This window comes from Ailuropoda melanoleuca, chromosome 7, assembly GCF_002007445.2.
Source record: "Ailuropoda melanoleuca isolate Jingjing chromosome 7, ASM200744v2, whole genome shotgun sequence".
NCBI classification, from domain to species: domain Eukaryota; kingdom Metazoa; phylum Chordata; class Mammalia; order Carnivora; family Ursidae; genus Ailuropoda; species Ailuropoda melanoleuca.
In genome coordinates, this window is record NC_048224.1 from 59,125,572 (window position 1) to 59,141,743 (window position 16,172).

The 16,172-nt window shown below is 53.5% G+C and overlaps 1 protein-coding gene across 3 annotated transcripts in view; it reads right to left on the reverse strand.

Annotated features, from left to right (window-relative positions):
* The window catches only part of CAMSAP1 (calmodulin regulated spectrin associated protein 1), a 41,873-nt gene extending 33,365 nt beyond the window's left edge, over positions 1–8,508 (reverse strand). The window contains exons 1-2 of one of the 3 annotated variants that reach the window (XM_034664804.1): positions 6,684–8,508; positions 5,507–5,668 (exon numbers count right to left, since the gene is read on the reverse strand). In XM_034664804.1, coding sequence (XP_034520695.1) covers positions 5,507–5,668; positions 6,684–6,989 — 468 coding nt within the window. In that variant the 5' untranslated portion in view covers positions 6,990–8,508. Of the gene's footprint in view, positions 1–5,506; positions 5,669–6,683 lie in introns of those variants that run through there. The other 2 variants (XM_034664805.1, XM_034664806.1) reach the window with 2 other exon arrangements.
* Between the last annotated feature and the right edge of the window lie 7,664 nt (positions 8,509–16,172).

Consider the following 16,172-nt stretch of genomic DNA (forward strand, 5'->3'; position numbering starts at 1 on the left):
GCCAGCCCCGGCACAGCACGCACCGTGTTCAGGTGCACACGAGACACCCTACGAAGCCATGCAGTGGACTGCAGAACAAATCTCAATAGTCTGAGGGCTGAAATCAAGGACTATACTATCTGAGCACAACAGAATTAGAAACCAAAGCACTCAAAGAGATCTAGAATCACCTCCCCCAGCTGGATGGAAACTAAACTACAAACTTCTAGGTAACCCACGGAAAAAGTAGGACCATGCAGGTGAAACTGAAAATGGTGTAACCAGAAGGACGAGCACCCTAGCATACAAACGGGGGAGGCTCCTGCTCAGAGGAGCCAGCAGCTTGAAATGAAGAAAGGGCTACAAGAACTCACTTTCTACCTTAAACTAGAAAGGAGAGCAAATTAAATTCAAAATAAATAGAAAAAATAATTAAAAGTAAGAGAAGTTAAATAGAAAATAGAAAAAATCAGTAAAAACCTAAAGCAGGTTTTTAGAAGATTAAGAAGATTGACAAACCAGACCAAACCAAGGAAAGAAAAAAAAGTGACAGAGCAAGAAACAAGAGGAGACATCACTACAGACATACACACATTTAAAGGATAACAATGTAATTCCATTATTTAAGTAAAATTGAGAAATTCCTTGAAAGTCACAAGTCACCAGAACTGACACAGAATTATACAAAACCTAAAATTGGGCAAAATAGTTAAACATGCACCTAACCAAAGAATATACACAAATGTCTTCAGCCATTAGGGAAATGCAAACGAAAACCAGCATAAGATAGCTCTACACATCCACTCAAATGACTCCCACTAAGAGACCGACTACGTCGAGTGCTGGCAACGGTCCGGAGCAACCGGGGCTCCCTCATTAGTGGGAGCTTCAAAGGGTGTCATCACTTTGGAAGATACTCTGGCAGTTTTTTCTAAGGTTCAATACGTCCTTATCGCTGACCCGGCAATTCTACTCCTACATATGCTACTCAAAGAAATGAAAACCCATCTGCATGTAGACTCATACACAAGTGTCCCTAGCAGCTTTATTCACAGGAAGACAGACACTGGAAACAACCGTAGCGTCCATCAACAGGGGAAAAGGGAAAACGTGCTCTGTTCATAGAACGGAATTCTCCCGAGTATAAAAAGAAAACCACTGACAGACGCACTAATATGGATCAATTTCAGAATCCTTTTACTCCGTGAAAGAACCCTGGCCACAAAATGAGCACATACACACGATCCATTTTTATCAAAACCTAGAAGAGGTAAAACTAACTTCCAGTGAAGAAAGGAGATCAGTAGTAATCTGGGCTGGAGGATTAACTGCAAAGGGACACAAAGGAACTTTTTTAGAGTGATGGAAATGTTACCTTGATTGTGAATGTTAAACAGATAGCCACTTGTCAAAACTCAAAGAACTGGACCCATTTATTGCATGCTAATCATACAGCAGTGAAGCTGGGTTTTGTTTGTTTGTCAGGGGTGCCTGGGTGGCTCAGTCGTTAGGCATCTGCCTTCAGCTCAGGGCGTGATCCTGGGGTTCTGGGATCGAGCCCCACGTCAGGCTCCTCCACTGGAAGCCTGCTTCTTCCTCTCCCACTCCCCCTGCTTGTGGTCCCTCTCTCGCTAGCTCTCTCTCTCTCTGTCAAATAAATAAATAAAATCTTAAAAAAAAAAAAAAAAGACTAAGCAACCGGCTAGGCATCAAAAAAAATGTCAAAAGCCACAGCAAGATGGTCCTGATAAAACTCCAGAACTCTGGGGACACAGGACAGCTCAGTCACACACAGCAGAGAATCTGGAGAACAGCTCCGTGGTGAGTCCCAATTCTAGGGAGGGCAATTCCCCACCCCCCTCCAGAGTGCCTGATGATCCAAGGGGAGGGAAGGGGGCTTGTTCAGAAGCTGGGAAATGCTGGCAAGGCTGCAGCCTTTCTGAGCATGCTGCCATGTCCAGACATGCTCCCAGCACAGAGGCTCCAGCTGAGAGCGAGGCAGGTGCAAGCTGACAGGCAGGCAAGAGCCTATGTAGCAACCACTGAGCCACCTAGACTGGGCAGGACAGTCCCTAGAAGTGATGCCACACAGAAAAAAAACTCACACAGGTCGCCTGACAGGCCTGTGACTCCAGAGTGGCTGAAAGGGCTGACAAAACCCACAGAGTCAAACACGGAAAGGAAGTGAACCCAGAGAAATACCTTCCCAAGTGAAAACAGGCCAGCGCGGCAGTGAGAAAAGCTTAAATCTGTACTCAAGTGTAGTCACCCAGCAGGAGTCTCGGGAACACTATCTACAACCACAGCTTCAAAGAAGGTTCAGATCTTACGAGGCATCGAAGATTGATGCAGGACAGAAAACTTTCCTATGTGAACTCTCAAGAGCCCAAAACTTATTAAACATGCAGCCGTTTTCAGTGGGGAGAAAACCCACCTGCCAAATGAAGGTGGGAAGGCTTTCAGGCCCAGCTGTGAGCCGTCAGGCGTCAGAGGACCCACAGCCACTGGAGTCCATGTAGGAAAGGCTTTGGGGAGCTCACACCTCATCACAGTTCAGGGAAAAACCCTCTGAGTGCAGAGAGTATGGGGGCACATCTCGCCCTGCCTCAGAGCTCACATCTGAGAGGAGCCTCACAAGCAGTGAGTGCCAGAAATCTGCTGAGTAAGCACACCCCTTATTTGACACCTGCAAATCCAAGCTGGAGAGAAACCGCATGAAAGCAGTGAGTGTGGGGGGAGCCCCTGGCCAGAAGTCACCGCTCAGTCAACATCAAAGCACACATGAGGGAAAACCTATCAATGTAAGAAACTTGCGTTCATAGGGAAATGCTAAGGAACTAGCAAAACATGGAAAAAAACATTCAATAAAAATGTAACTATTGGGCAAGGACCAAAAAAGGTCACAGAAAACTGAAGCAAGTATTAACTCCAGGAAAACCAAAGCGTGGCACAAGAAAAGGGTTGCGAGCTGTGAAAATGTTGTTCCTTGTCATAGTAATGTCACGTCTGACTACAGATCCAACCACAGCAAGCCATGTGACCACAGGAGGCCTGCAGGGACCTGAGGGGAAGGTCACATGAGCTAATAGCAAATCAGAAGGCAATGCCTACCAGAGGCAGAGGCAGTGCCAGAAACAGAGTGCATTTCTTTAAAATACCAGAAAACACGTATGCGCAGATAAAAGTGATGCTGCTGGACCACATGAAGGTCACTTTCCACACATCAGCCAAGGTCCACAGGTAAACCAAGGCAGCAATAACCTGGAAAATCATGCCTAAGAATATGGCACGTGGAGAACACCCTTAATATACGAGAAACTTGATCGGGCAGGGGAGAAAAGGAATACACCCCACCCCCAAAGAAATATGATCAAAGATAACAAACAAGCAATTTACAAAAAAAAAAAAAAAGAAAGAAAGAAATAGCCAAACATGTACTCTATTTTTTAAACTCCGATTTGACCAATGAATGGAAAAACAAAAGTCAAAGAAGACACTATGTTTCACCTTTGAAAATGGCAAGCTTTTTTTTAGTAATATCTAATCTATGGGAAGTCAGGGGATAAGACACCTCCATAGACTAACAGTATGAAAAAACAGTACAATCATACGGTCAGAAATTTGGCAAAAACTAGCGTAAAGCCTTTAAAAATGAACCTCAGCTACATGGCAACCACTGCCCACCAGTGTGTGTGGGAGGAACATGCCCGTGGCCGCCTAGGGAGCCAGCACCCGGAGACAACAGCAGGTGGGCAGCACAGCTGGCCAGAGACCCCATCCCCATCCTGCCAAAGGCGAGCCTCAGCTTACGGCCCAGCAGCTGGAAGCACCTAATTGTGCTTTCAAGCCTATACATCACATCCAAATGAATAAAAACGATGAGAATTTATATGAGCACACCGCACTTCCAGGTGGGAAGGTTACAGGGAATTTACATCCTGTTTTGTTCGTTCATTGTGTTTTCTACATCTGCTACAATGACCATGTCATTTTGTTCATAAGGGGAAAAACTCAATAGAAGTTATTAGAGAGAAAGAAAGTTAAAGCTTGAACTTGGGCCGGGATGAAAGGTGTAACATAGGGAGTACGCTCAGGACACCCCAGGGAGGCTATGTGGTGACAGACAGCAGCTACGTTTGTGGCAGCCACGGCACAATGTACAGACTTGCCGAATCGCTATGTCGTACACCTAAAACTATCACGGCACTGTATGTCAACGATCAAAAAAAAAGACCTGACCACAGGAAGCTCATGTTGAGACTTACAGAAATATCACCCAAGGAGCGCCTGCCTGAGAGTCTCTCTATCCCTCTCCCTCTGTCCCTCACTACCTCCCTTCCTCTCTTTAAAAAAAAAAAAAAAAAAAAAAAGGAAAGAAAGAAAGAAAGAATCGCCCCAGGTTCGGTTGCCTATGGAAACACGCACCAGTCCCAAACATCATTCTTTAGCCAAGTTCTTGTGGGTGCTTCCCACATGCACGGGGACAAGTAAGACATGGTGCCCCCCACCAAGACGCAACCTCCTGGACAATGGCCAGCTTCCAGGTTTAAAGCAGGATCCAGGGATTCCGGTGAACCCTGGAAAAGCCCCCTCCTTCACTGAGCAGAGATTTAAGGTCATCTGCCCCTCTATTTGATTCCCCTGACCCAATCTGGGTAGAAAACCAAGTAAACAACAGGGGTCTCAGCTAGAAGTCACAACACCACTTGACGTAAGGCCTTGCTTCTCATCATGGAGGCCCTTTCAAGGGAGCCGACACACACACCACGGCCTTTGCCATGTTCTTCGACTAATTCCATGGCCACTGATTTTGACCTTGCCTCTTATTAACTAAAGCCTCACTTTATGAAGAATACACGTGCCAGCTATGTAGCGAAATCATGTCAAACCCGCGGCGCACTAACACAGCTTCACAGCGCGCCGCTCCGCCCCGTTCCCTCTGCTTCCTTAGCCAAGCGTCCCTCTCTGCGCACCTTTTTGCAAATAAGGATGCTTAAAAACCAAAAAGTTTTGGTGAGGTAATCCTATAAATAATCGCATGCCACTAAAAATACTCTTTCTATACATTGTATAAAAGATTACACTGTAAGCTTTTAAACTTAAAAAGAGAAAACAGCACTTAGGAAAATACCACTTTCCTTAATCTTATCAAAACACCTTGTAAAATCAAGCGCTCCTTTAACGCACAGAGGTGCTGAGGTACGACTCCACAGAACGTAACCGTTCAAAGCCTGCGCGCACCCCGCTCACCGCACCCCGCTCACACCCTCCCTCTTCACGTCTGGGGGCAGACCTGTTGGCTCTGTCTGTGCAGCAGTAGACGCGCCGCGGGACACAGCACTTTCACTTACTGCGTCCGTAGCCCCCTCCAGGGGCAGGTTCTCAGCGTGACACATGAGGAGGGTGCCTCCCTTCCTCTGGGGGGAAAGCACCTGCCACCCAAGGAGCACCCCCACCCATTCGCACTGCTCGAAGAGACAACCCACAGCCCCCTGTGCCCGCCCTGGCCACGGCTCCCGGCACTCACCTTGTTCACCCAGAACACCATGGCGTCCTCAAGGTCGTACGGAAGCTCTTTCGAGGCACTGAACGTGGAGAAGCGCTTGACGCTGGCCACCACCTTCTCGATGCTGATCATCTCCACGGTGTAGGCCATCATGAGAGCGTCCACCATCGCCATGTGGGCGCTCTGGACACAGAGACAACAGTCAGCGCGGCCCAAACCCACCTCTCCTACCAACTTCAACACAGAGACCCTGCTCACAAACTCCGACCCAATTCCATTGTTTCAAGGTCAGTATCTGCACGTTACCCGTCCCCAGGGTCCAGCCAACTCGGCACCCTAAGGTGTGGAGGGCTCCGTGCCTCCTTTCTCGTCTCCATGGCAACCTGGAGAGCCCCAAGGGTGGCATCTCTACTTCATGGCTGAGAGAAAAGGTACAGGGGGAAGAGATGTGCCTGAGGCTGCAGGACCGGGAACAGGTCCCCGGGTACCAGTCAGGAGCCCTGAACATGAAAACCACACCACATCTTTGCACCATCTCTTCCCAGAACCGGAACATCCTCTTGACTCACAACACATCATCGCAAAGCCCACGAGTGAAAAGCCACAGAATGCAAAATGCCAGTGAACAGTCAAAACAGCAACGTGGGAGGCACCAAAAATCGCTGACCCAGAGTGGTCTGGAAAAGTCATATCAGTGGTGTGGCTTCCAGAGAAAAATGGGGAGAGGGAGAAAAAGGCACATTTACTTCTTTACCTGGACACGAAAACATGATGTGCATGAAACAATCTAACAGGATGGGCAACAACTACTTAGCATATCACCTGCAAAAAATTTGCCTCCAAATGTTTTCATCAATATGCCTCAACTTAAGCTTGGCATCCACAGAGCACTGCCGATGCGGAAGAGAGCAGAGAGGAAGCGGCTCTTTTCCCCTTTCTCTGCAATCACGGGCACTGAAGAGAGGCACAGCTCAGAACCTCATGGCAGACGCAACCCCGGCCATCCTGTGGGACACTCATGCTCATGCCATCTGCGCCTCAAGTTTCGGGGCAACCTTGCCGCCCGCACGTCACCGAGCTGCAGAGGGACAGCTGGCAGCACGACAGGCCGGGGCGCCAGGCGGGTGCCCGTGGCCCTAGAAGCGGTCCCTGCTGGCGAGACACAGCCCCTGCCCCCGCAAACGTGCAGGAAACTCACCATCTTTATGGGCGCGTGGCTGAGGTCGGGATCCGTCACAGGGGTGTCGTCGCTCTCCATCACGTAAATCCCTTTCCGGGACAGAGCCTGGATGACAGACTGGTGTCCCTGTAAGGCGGCCACCTGGTCCCCCTTCAGGATGAGGCTGCACACACGGCAGTACAGCTCGCTGGACAGCAGGAGCTTGATGACAGGAGGTTTGATGTGCTCCTGCTCATACTGGTCAATGTAAAAGGGGTCCCTGAGGTCCTCGGGGATGTTATCTGAGCCAAGGAAGAGATCACCACGTGAGCGTGACACGTCCATTCAAACTGCTAACAGAGGACTGAGCTGCCATTGACCACGATAGGTGACTCATCACATACTCCCACATCTCCCCCGGCAGAGGCAAACAAGCTGCTTACACCACGAGGGGGGGGGGCGTGGGCAATGCACACCCCTCAGCAACTTCACCACCACAACCCCAAGGAGCAACCCTCCCTGACGGAGGGGAGCGAGAGGCAGGCATGGGAGCCCAAAGTGGGTAGTGGAGCCAAGGCAACCAAGACTCAGTCAGGCTAGGGGAGCAGGGCATCTGGTCACACCACGGGGGCCACAAGCGGCACCCAGGGCCACCCAGCACCTGGACACCCTGCAGGACGGCATGTAGCACACCCAATGTAAGTGCTGGGGAGGGAGTCAAGTGCATCTGTTTTCTGACGTCCAGCTGGAGAGGACAGCAAGGCCGAACACCAGAGTCTTTAGGGACGAGAACGCCAGGCCTGCAGCCACCGTGGCAAAGCCAGAGCAGCAGCACCAGGCCTCCACCTGACTTTGGACCAGGAAGCATCAGTGCCACGCAAGCCGTGTCAAGCAAGCATCACCACGGTTCCATCAAATCGAGACTTTTGTCCCCGCGTTACAAACGGGGAAACAGAGGCACAGAGAGTACACCATGTGCTCGAGGTCACAAGCGGCAGAACCCAACCGAGAATGCACCCGATTCAGGGCCTACACCACCTCCCACACAAATACTCCCACCACCTGTGTACACTGGGGACACTCACTTTCTAAATGGCTGGCATGGCTTCCCCAATGGTGTCCCTCACACTTGCCCTCCAAGATGTCAACTGCTGTCCCCCAAGAGTGGGGGACACTCTGTACTCAAGTAGATTGGGAAACACTAAGTTAAACAGAGTTAGGCTGATCTCTTCGGGTAAGGCCCGTAGACCTTTAACTCTCCAGCCCGGAGACTTCCCCCATGGTCGGGTTCTGGAAACATCCCCAACCTGTGGAAGAGTTCAGACAGGCCTAGTCTCTCCAAGAAGGCTGGTGAAGGACACCCATGCCACCCACTGCTGAGACCCGGGGCCGCCAGCACACCCTCTCCCTGCACGGTCCAGGCACCGCCTGAGGAAGAGGCCACCTTGCCAGTGACCCCCAAAAGCACTCTCCGCCTCTTCCCCTGGCCCCTCACCCTCTTCAGCTACAGGCACTATTCTCAGAGCCCTGAATCACTTCACTGTGGGTCTGGGGCTCCTCCGTGTTTCCCCACAGTCTCCTTAGCGCTTCACACCAGTTCTTACTTCTAACAACGCTGCCGCCCTTTTGTTTTCAAGCACTGTGGTTCAAAGCTCAAAGCTCGGGGGAGAGCACCACCGCAGCCCAGCAGGCACAGAGTGCCAGGGCCAGAGGGACACACCCTTGCCTGCCTCGGGAACAAAGCAGCAAACGGCTCGTGAATGGACCCTGTCAGAGACTATCCTATTTTGGAATCAGCAGGAATCCTGAAACACAACAGATCATACCAATAATAAAAGAAATGAGGGGCGCCTGGGTGGCACAGCGGTTAAGCGTCTGCCTTTGGCTCAGGGCGTGGTCCCGGCGTTGTGGGATCGAGCCCCACCTGAGGCTCCTCTGCTATGAGCCTGCTTCTTCCTCTCCCACTCCCCCTGCTTGTGTTCCCTCTCTCGCTGGCTGACTCTGTCTCTGTCAAATAAATAAATAAATAAATCTTTAAAAAAAATAATAATAATAAAAGAAATGAGTCCCAGTACAAAACACAGTGGGACGATTTCTGCTTTCTTGGTAGATGATGGTGACGCGTGAGTGGGGGGCTAAGGGGAGGGACAAGAGCCGTCTCAGGGAGCAGAGAGCAGCCTGGAAGGACACACGTGGAGGACGCAAGGCCTGGTCCCAAGCAGGATGGATGTCGGGAGAGGACACCGAGCCAGGGAGTCCACGGTCTAAGGACGCTTTCGGGGGGGAAAGACGCAAGCAAGGCTGACCTGGGCAGGGGCAGTCGGACCAGCCTCCACCCCAGTCCCCCGCCTCTCTCCGTGACTGCCCCACCTCCCTCCCCTCTGCTAGTTACCCCTCATTTCTCCAAACACTGGAAGGGGCACTTCCCACCTCAGATGGCAGGTGACCTCAGTCATCTGCACATGCACATCCTGACCCCAGACACTCCCCGACCTCCTCCATCCCTCTGCCTCCTTGAGATGGGCAGGGAGAGGCTGCTGGCCAGGGAGCCTAACCTGCCTGTAAGTGGACGCCACCTCCCCCACCTGCCCCTCCTGGGCTCCGTCTCAAGGTCAGCTGCTCACACCAGGAGCTTCAGGGTCATCCAGTTCTCTTCCTGCCAACCCCTGGCAACCCTGGCTGACTTTCCCTTTGAAATATACCCAGAAAATGACAGCCACTGCCACGCCACCGTCCCCCTAGCCCCAGCTCCTCTCACCTCTCACTTAGGTACCTGATGGGCTCCCTCCAGGAGAGCAGAGGCCTGCAGGCCTCAGCAAAGAAAGGTTCCCCGGGGTCACAGCTCTGAGAGGAGGGGATGGGACACAGGCATGGTGGGGGGCTGGCCCTAGGAAGGACGGGGGTCCCAGGAACCCCGGAACCTGGCAAGGTTGGACAGAGCACCCACCCTGGCTCTGCAGCTGCCTTCCCTTTTCCAATCTACTGGGTGGAAAGGTTTTCGATGGGTGGCCGGCCCACTTAGTGGAAGCTTCAAAAATAACCAGTACAAATCGATTCACATAAACCACTTTGTAATTGCGTCTGACTATGGACATGAGTCACGTAACTGGTTCACCTAACCTGCAGATTCAGGGTCCCGTGAGCTACGGGGAAATGACGCATCCGCTCCAGGTAAATGCTCCGGACCCCCACGAAGGCCTCCTGCCGCCCGCGCCTGCCCAGGCACCAGCTTCCCACCCCACCCTGAGCGAGGCCAGGCTCCCACCCCTGCCCTCACTCGCCAGCAGAGCGGAGCGGAGCCAGCTAACCACAGCTGGCCTCTGCTTCAGGGGGTCGACTCCTGCCGGGACTTCTTGGGCAGTTCTGAAATGTCCCCTCAGTTTTATTAAAGTCAACAACTATTTTAAACAAAAAACTCTGTCGACGCCTTGAACCTATTACTAGTGACTTATTCTTCCTTTCCTCTACAAACCAAAATCAGCTTGTCAGAATTATTCCTCTGTCTAGTCATTATTTACTGAGCACCTCCTGTGAGCCAAAAACGCACAGAAATGAGGGGAGTCCAATGAGGCAGAGCCCCCTCCCAGGGCAGAGCTCTTAGACTAAGAAGGCACCAGGCGCCACGCACACAAGGCGCGGGGCGCCACGCAGATGGGGACACAGTTGGGGATGGGGTGCCGTGGGGCGCAGACGAGCCACCAAGCTGGCACTGTGGGGCAGGAGGCAGCCAGGCTGTCTGCAGCCGCAGAGCAGGAAGGGAGCAGGGAGGACGACACACGAGGAACACGTGAGGGAATGACCCTGACGAGAGGATTCTGGGACCCTGCCGCTCGGAGCCGCAGGAGCAGCGAGCCGCACAGGCCATTTCTACACTCGCCCAACAGACACTGGACGAGGTACCTGCCAGCCCCCCGCACCAGGAGGGACTCGGGGCATCAGTGGGGGCCGTCAGGGACTGAGGCAGGCACAGGTGCTCCGACGGCCTGGAGTAACGGGTGGGACTGGCCCAGGGCGGTGGGGGGGGGGGTGAAGGGTGGGGCTGCTATCTGCTGGAGCCCCAAGGTGGTCAGAGGCCTGAATGACGACGGGGACCGGCTGTGAACAGGCAGCACCGGGAGGGGCACGGACACCCAGGAGCCAGTGGCAGAAAGACAGCAGATTTCCCACTCTGCCAACAAGATGCAGGACGGTGCCTTCTGCTAACACAGGAACCAGAAGCATGGAGGACAGTCAGGGGAGAAAGACATTCTATTTCAGGCATGACATCTGTCAGGTGCCTGTGGGGCCCTCGCAGAGATCTCAGAAGAGGCACAAGAACACGGAGTTCAAAGCGGAAGAGAAAGGGGCCATCTGGAGACACAGCCCGGAACCCTACACGCATCAACCATCACCGCAGCCATGGGAGCGCACGGAGGGGCACACCCAGCGAACGGCCGCGCACGGGGCAGGCCTGGGAAGAGACGCCAAACAGCGACGCACAGAAGTGACCAGAGAAGGGGGTGCAACAGAAGGTGGGGTCGGAGAAAGAACATTTCAAAGCAGGAGTGATCCGTGAGACGAGACACAAGGAGACCAGAAGGTGTCCGTGCATTTACAACCAGGAGGCAGTGCTGGCCTTGGGAAGAGCAGGGAGAGGAGGAAGAAGGACGAAGAGGCCAAGGAGAGGGCCAGCACCTCCTGCTGCTTTGAGGGACGCAGCGGGGCCCACAGGCGGCAGCAGGAGCAGGTGCAACCGACCGTGGGAGAAGAGCCAGCGGACCGATGTCTGATAGCGACAGGAGGGAGCGCCGCTGCTAGTGGTGGTGGCGGCCGTGTCTCCGGCTGAGAGGATGGACAGAAGGAAGGAAGAGGAAAGAAGGACGAAGGAAGGCGGGAAGGGTGAAGCAGCAGGTGAGTGTGAGGGCAGTGGCCACAAGCTGAAGAACCCCCATCAGACCCCTGGAAAGCAGGAGGCTCCTGAGCAGGAGGGCAATGCCTGGCAATCAAGCAGGACTGCTGGCGGGGCCCCAACATGGGCCGAGTGCCAGAAGAGTACAGTCTGGGGGACAGCGGTGCCAGTGACACGGGCCTGCGGTGACAGCGTGTACAATGTGGCCGGCTGGCGATGCAGGGCTAGGACCCTGCGGGTGCATGGGACACAAAGGCGGTAGGAGGGATGGGAGGGTTCTGGCCGGCCTGCACCACAAAGGGAGGGCGCTAAGTGCAGAAGGAAGTGGAGATGGACAGCGGGTGTGCAGGGGACAGAGGGTCAGAGCCCCCTACTACTGGGCCTCCCAGAGCCTCAGGCATGAAGAGGGCCTGTCCTCCTATCCCCCAGGTTGGGGCAAGTTCAGTCAAGGCAGGGATATAAGTCACGGTGCTGAGGGCAGAGCTGGAGTCCATGCGTCTCACACAAGTGTTAGCTGTCACTCTCATCCACACGACCATCAAGAGGTCTAAGAGGTTTCAAGAGACGCATCAAAGAAGCACCATGCCATCGCTGTCCGCCACACCACGCTCCACCCTGCAGAACCGACGCCACATCCCCGCACCTAGAGCTGGGCAGGGGAGCCCNTATGAGCCTGCTTCTTCCTCTCCCTCCCCCTGCTTGTGTTCCCTCTCTCGCTGGCTGTCTCTATCTCTGTTAAATAAATAAATAAAATCTTTAAAAAAAAAAATAAAAAAAATTAAAAAATTAAAAAAAAAAAAAGAGGTCTAAGAGGTTCAAGAGACGCATCAAAGAAGCACCATGCCATCGCTGTCCGCCACACCATGCTCCACCCTGCAGAACCGACGCCACATCCCCGCACCTAGAGCTGGGCAGGGGAGCCTGCCGCCAATCCCCCAACACAGCCCCCCACTGAAGCCCGAGACCCCAACAGGCTCCAGCTGGGTCTAAGGACAGCAAAGACCACCACCCAGCCGCCAGCGACCAGTAGGTCACACTTCAGTCTGGGGCTTTCAGCAACCCCGCGGTGCCCCGCCCCAGCCCAGCCCACCTCCCACCACGTGTAGGAGCCCAGACGCCAGCATCCGCGCCACTGACTGAGAAGTGCCAGTACTGAGGCTCCAAAGGTGGCTGTGCCTGTCTCCACGAAGAAGAACTACGGCGCTTCTCACGGTGGGCACGCGCAAACAAGCCTCACGACTCATCGTAAGGGCGGTAACCCTGGCCAGAGGCCTTCGCGTTCTGCCCACACCCAAGCCTACGCTAGGAACGTCAGACAGAAAAGAAAGAAAAACAGCTGTGCTGGGCAGAGCGCAGTGACTTTCCTGCCCTATGCCAGGCGAGCACCAATAACAAAGCCGTCACAACAGCCTCAGGGAGCAGGGCGCCCTGTGGGCTCTTCTCTGCCCCGCTTTGCTGAGGCAGGCTCAGCTGCAGGGAGCACAGACTCGTCTTCTGGCCCAGACCCTGGGAACCTGCCCCCACCCCCACCAGAAAGCAGGAGGGGGTGCTGGATAGGGAATCCTAAAATCTGTGTGTATGTCCCGGACGACTCGAGTCACCCCTGTGTGACACAACGGAGATCGGCACAGCAATGACTTGAGAACTACACTGGGGCCCAGGTTTCACTGGGTGTCCCGTGGCCAGGCCAGCGCCCAGAGGCTTTCAAGACTAAACCACCACTGAGCTAATGCCCACGCAAGGCAGGTCATCGGGACTCAGTCTCAGCCTAACTGGGCTGGCTACCTGTTTAAAAAAAAATTCTCTAGATTTTAACAGGACCCAGAGTCTCACATGTAAGAGTCAGAATGTCCAAGATACAAGCCAGATTTACTCCACAAAGAAAACAGAAGGAATCTACAACTGTTGGAGGAAAGGCAATCAACAGACCCCAACCCTGCGATGGCCCAAACGTCAGACTCATCTGAGAAGGACGTGACCAGTTTTTGTAAGCATGCTCTAAGAAGGAAGAGCAAACATTTTTTACATGAATAAAAAAACTAACACAAAACTCTTAGCAACTCCAGGAAAAAAGATGTCGCAGGATGGAGGGAAACCAAAGACCAGGGCAGAGGAGGGCTGGATGCTGGTGAAGAGAAGAGTGGGCTGCAAACCTCACAGCACTCCTCCCCTGTGAGGTGGAGACACAACGGCACTGGGCCAGCACACAGCACTGCTGGGTCCCACTGGGAAGCTATGGAAGCCGAACTCAGGTGGGAAGCTATCAACCTATCAACCCTCAGCACGCCCCTCCTCCTTCTCTTCACCTCCACCTCGAGGCCCAGAGTACAACTCGGGGAACAGCTCTCTAACCAAGGACGGTGCCGAGGGGAGGGGAGGGGAGGGGGTCAACAGGAAGGGCCGAGCACAAACCCTAATGCCAGCGTCCTGGCAAGACCCTCCTCACTCACACCTCAGACTCCCCAGGAAGTGCTAGTCCCCCCCCCCAGAGAAGAGACAGCTCGTGTAGCTAACACCCCAGGGATCCCACCACAGGCACCAACAGCAGGACCAATGCGAAGGAGGTGCAGACTGAGTACCCGTATCTGACAAGGGAAGATTCGTGGCCAAACGTGACCAAGCACAGAGTCAGGATCTTTACACACCCGCGTGAAGAGTTGTCCAGCACCAATGAACAGCATGATCCAGACGGTACACAGAGAATTAACCACCTTCGAGGGTCACCTAGCTGACTGGAGGGCAAGGTTGCTGGAACATGTTCCAGAGAGCCCGGGCTCCTGCAGCACGATCACCGGACGGGGTGCTCCATCCTGTGTCCCAGGAGGACCTGTGCCTCCAGGGCAAGCATAAAGAGGGCAAGCCAGGGCGCCTGGGGGGCTCAGTCCGTGAAGCATCTGCCTTCGGCTCAGGTCATGATCTCAGGGTTGTGGGATCAAGCCCCACATTGGGCTCCACGCTCAGTGGGGAGCCTGCTTCTCTCCCTCTGCCCCTCCCCTCGACTTGCACGTGCTCACTGGCGCTCTCTCTCTCTCACTCTCTCAAATAAACAAAATCTTTAAACAAAAACATACAAAAAAACGGTAAGCCACATTTCTGGCACCTTTCAAGTTATAAGGGCAAAACTTGCATTTGCAGGGCTGGACAAAGAGAGCAGGGAACCCTGGCAACCTCACAGACACTCTCAGCTGGGAACCCCAAAGGCTGCACCCTAAGAATAGGCTTGACTGGGGGGCGCCTGGGTGGCACAGCGGTTGAGCGTCTGCCTNGCTCTCTCTCTCTCACTCTCTCAAATAAACAAAATCTTTAAACAAAAACATACAAAAAAACGGTAAGCCACATTTCTGGCACCTTTCAAGTTATAAGGGCAAAACTTGCATTTGCAGGGCTGGACAAAGAGAGCAGGGAACCCTGGTAACCTCACAGACACTCTCAGCTGGGAACCCCAAAGGCTGCACCCTAAGAATAGGCTTGACTGGGAAGCACAGCAGCCCCTGAAAGCACCCAGAGCCACACGCTGGAGGGAGGGGTCAGGGGCTGGGGCCACATCTACAAAAGGAAGGCTCCATCTCAGGCTTCTGATGATCCCTGCCATCTTCAGAGACCTCAGCCAGTCAGCACGAATGAAAATAAGCAGATGAGCAAAACGATGGGACGTCCTACATAAAGCCCGCAGACACAGCCAGCAAGAGAAGCAGGCTCCCAGGCCCGCGGTGCAGTCAGGCCGAAGGAGGGTCAGGACAGCCTTTCCCCACTGACCACCATGAACTCTGCACCAAACCAAAAGCAGCCACGNACCATGAACTCTGCACCAAACCTAAAGCAGCCACACGAGGATTCTGAACGCCAACAACAGCAGGCAACCGTGGGAGCAGAAGCAAAGCCTGAAGAAGCAACACTTACGGGGTCTCCAGCTCTGTACCCACCTCCTCTCCTGCCTCTGACCCGAGCGCAGCCCGACACAGCACCACACGAAAGGCGCACAGCCAAAATTCTGATGGAAACTGTGACCTTCCAGCCAGAGGACTGGGAAAAGGGCTCTGCACGCTGGACAGAGGGAGGAATCCCGGGCTTTATTTCCCTTCTTCTCTTCCAGCCTGCCCTGGTTACAGGACGGTGGTGACAGTGCAGGCAGTCGGAACGCTGAGAGGGGACCGGCCTCCGTGGTCTGAAGACGTGAGAGCACCTGTTGTTTCCGTCCTCACCGCACCGCCCCAGGCACGCAGAGCTGCACGATGACAGCACGGGCAGCTAGGACTCCATGTGAAGCCCTCTTTCTAGCCAGAGGAGAGGGGCTTCTTGGAGCCAGAAAGTGTAGAGGGAATCCAAGAAAGCAGAGAGCCGGGAAGGGGACCCCTAATTCCATGGATGAACCCACACAACCCTGAGCTACGTGCATGTGGAACAGACCCAAAGAATCAAACTTACCTTGAAACCACTGCACACAAACGGCAAAAGAGACCTGTGGCCTGAACCTAAAGGTGTTTACTACCACCCAGCTACAAAACAAAACACCAAAACATATCCGCAGTATCTGGAAGACTTTAACAGTACCCAGAAAACAACCCCACTATGTAATATGCAAAATGTCCAAGACACAATCCATAATTAATCAACATATAAAAAACACGAAAGGGGCACCT